The 2,360-nt window shown below is 60.0% G+C and overlaps 1 protein-coding gene across 1 annotated transcript; it reads right to left on the bottom strand.

Annotated features, from left to right (window-relative positions):
* Positions 1-6: 6 nt before the first annotated feature.
* On the bottom strand, positions 7-958 carry CEBPD (CCAAT enhancer binding protein delta). Its single transcript, XM_015815629.1, has one exon. The coding sequence runs from the start codon at positions 955-957 to the stop codon at positions 7-9; it is 951 nt and encodes a 316-aa protein (XP_015671115.1). The 5' UTR covers position 958.
* Between the last annotated feature and the right edge of the window lie 1,402 nt (positions 959-2,360).

Raw genomic sequence — 2,360 nt, 5'->3', positions numbered from 1 at the left:
AACCGGTTACCGGCAGTCCGTGACCGAGGAGGGCTGCAGGAAAGAGGCGTTGGGCAACTGCTTGAAGAAGTGCCGGAGGCTAGTTAAGTCCCGGCTGAGCTGCTCAATCTTCTTATGCAGCCGCTCGTTCTCGGCCGAGAGCTCGACCAGTTTCTGCTGCATCTCTTGGTTGCGGCGCTTCGCTTTGTCGCGGCTCTTGCGCACCGCGATGTTGTTGCGCTCCCGCCGCTGCCGGTACTCCGGACTGAACCTGTCCACGCCCTTTTTGCCCGCCCGCTCTTTGGACCCCGACGACGACGAAGCAGAAGAGCGGCTGCTGTAGCTGGACGGCGAGGCGCTTCCCGGAGGCTCGGGGGAGGTGGGCGGCGTGGGCTGCCCGCTCAAGTTGACAATGGTTTGGGCGCAAGTAGCAATCTGGGACGGCAGCAGCGAGCCCGATGCCTCCTCGCCCCAGTCTGGCTCTTGCTTGACGGCGACCCGGAGCGGGCCCGGGAGGACGCTGGCGTGCAACAGGCTGGCCAAGGCGCTCCCTCCGGACGCTGGCGGAGGCGCCTGTGGCGGCGGCGGCAGGTAATCCCCGTAGCCCCCGCTGCGCTCGCCGCCCTTGTGGTTGCTGTTGAAGAGGTCGGCGAAGAGCTCGTCGTTGCACAGCTCCAAGTTCGGCACGGCCGCCATGGAGTCAATATAGGAGCTGAAGTCGATGGCGCTCTCGTCCTCGTACATGGCCGGCGCGGCGGCACTCAGCTCCGCCAGGTCGCGGCTGCCGCTGCTCGGAGCAGAGCACATCCCCCCGGCCTCCTCGCTCGCCTGGGCGACACTCACGCTGCCCGCCTTGCAGGAAGGACTCAGACCGCCGCCGCCTTCACCCGCCTTGGCGTCGTAGAAGTTGGCGGGCTCCAGGGACCAGGTTCGGTAGCACGAAAGCGAGTCCAAGGGGTCCAGGGTGGCCGCGCTCATGGCAAACTCTCGGGTCGGCGAGGGAAGCGAGAATTCAGGGGGAAGGTGAAAAGCTTAAGTGGCCGTCGCTGCGGCTCGTTCCTTGACCTGTGGCCCCCCAGACGTTTCTCGCCCCCGACGTCTCTCAGGCTTTCGGACTGGCACGCTGTGCTCACGACGCTTGAGAGGCCGAGATGGTACACGTGCGTTTGAAAAGGAAAACCTGGCGGCGAGGTGCCGCCGCCGCCCTTTATATCGACATCGCTTCTCGGACCCCACCTCCTTGCCCTGACGGCGGAGGGTGTGGCTGGAGAAGTCCCGGGAGGTGGAGGCTGCGGGTCTGGCTCCGTGCGCCTCTCGGCCTCGCTGCCAACGGGGCGGTTGGAGGAGAGGCAGCTGCTGGGATTGGCCTGCAAAACCCGGACCTCCCCCGCTGCTTTGCCACCTTTGATCGGGACCGGGAAGCCAACTTAGGAGCGGCCTTTACCCCCCCCCCCTCTTTCGGGAGATAAAGACCGACGTCCTTCGAGTGGCCAGGACGGCGGCTCTGCTCAGATGGCCGCCGCCTGCCTTGGCTCAAGCCGTGGGAGCGAAAGGGCAGCTCGCCGGTCCGTCACTCTTCGGCTGGTTCCGGACTTGGAGGGCTTTCTGGGCTGAGGCAGCCAAGCAACCGGGAAAGAGAGCCCCTCCTCAGAACAACCCAGGCCACTCAGTATAATTGGGAGGTAGACCCTTCGCCCGAAAAGCCCGACATTACTTGGGTTGGCAAAATACCCCACCCAACCCGCTCCCAAAGCAATGAGCCTTTCGTCCACCTAATATAACCCGTGTGTCTGTGTGGAGGTTGGGGTGTGAAAAATGGAGCGAAAGCTGTGAAAAGCCCGATCCTTACTGTGGCTGCGCTGGGGGGGTGGAAGAGGGGGGACGGCGGCAGAGAATGGGGTCGCTTTCTGATAGCCATCCTGCCCTTTTACACCTGGCTTTATAGACGGCTCAGCTCTTGATCTGATGGAGAGGACTCGACCACCTTTCTGAGAAGGTGGGGAAAGAGTGTTGAATGCTAGTTTTACGTGCCCCGTGCTGTCTGTGCACACAGTCCCATTATGGCCCTGCTAACGCCTTGTATGTATGGTTTTGTAAGCTCTCTGAAATGACCAAGTTGTTAGTCTCTGCTCAGAATCTACAAGCTCTATACTTCAAGTCCCAGAACTCCCAGTCAGCATACACTAATCAGGACTACACATTTGATTGCTTTGATGGAATCGATAAACCCGCTGATAACACACATGTGGACATTCTGAAACACATCAAGCATAGATCAAGACGTGCATCTTGATGTTTGAGTTAATTCAGACTCACTTTAAAAAAGAAACACTTGCCAAATCTTTAGTAAACTAGTTCATTTGTACCATTTTATCAGATAT

This window comes from Protobothrops mucrosquamatus, unplaced genomic scaffold, assembly GCF_001527695.2.
Source record: "Protobothrops mucrosquamatus isolate PMUCROS unplaced genomic scaffold, P.Mucros_1.0 scaffold356, whole genome shotgun sequence".
NCBI classification, from domain to species: domain Eukaryota; kingdom Metazoa; phylum Chordata; class Lepidosauria; order Squamata; family Viperidae; genus Protobothrops; species Protobothrops mucrosquamatus.
This window is presented reverse-complemented; position numbering and strand designations above follow the sequence as displayed.

Bases quoted from the DNA above. Each gene is read 5' to 3' on its own strand.
- CEBPD (XM_015815629.1), bottom strand. From the start codon at position 957: ATGAGCGCGGCCACCCTGGACCCCTTGGACTCGCTTTCGTGCTACCGA.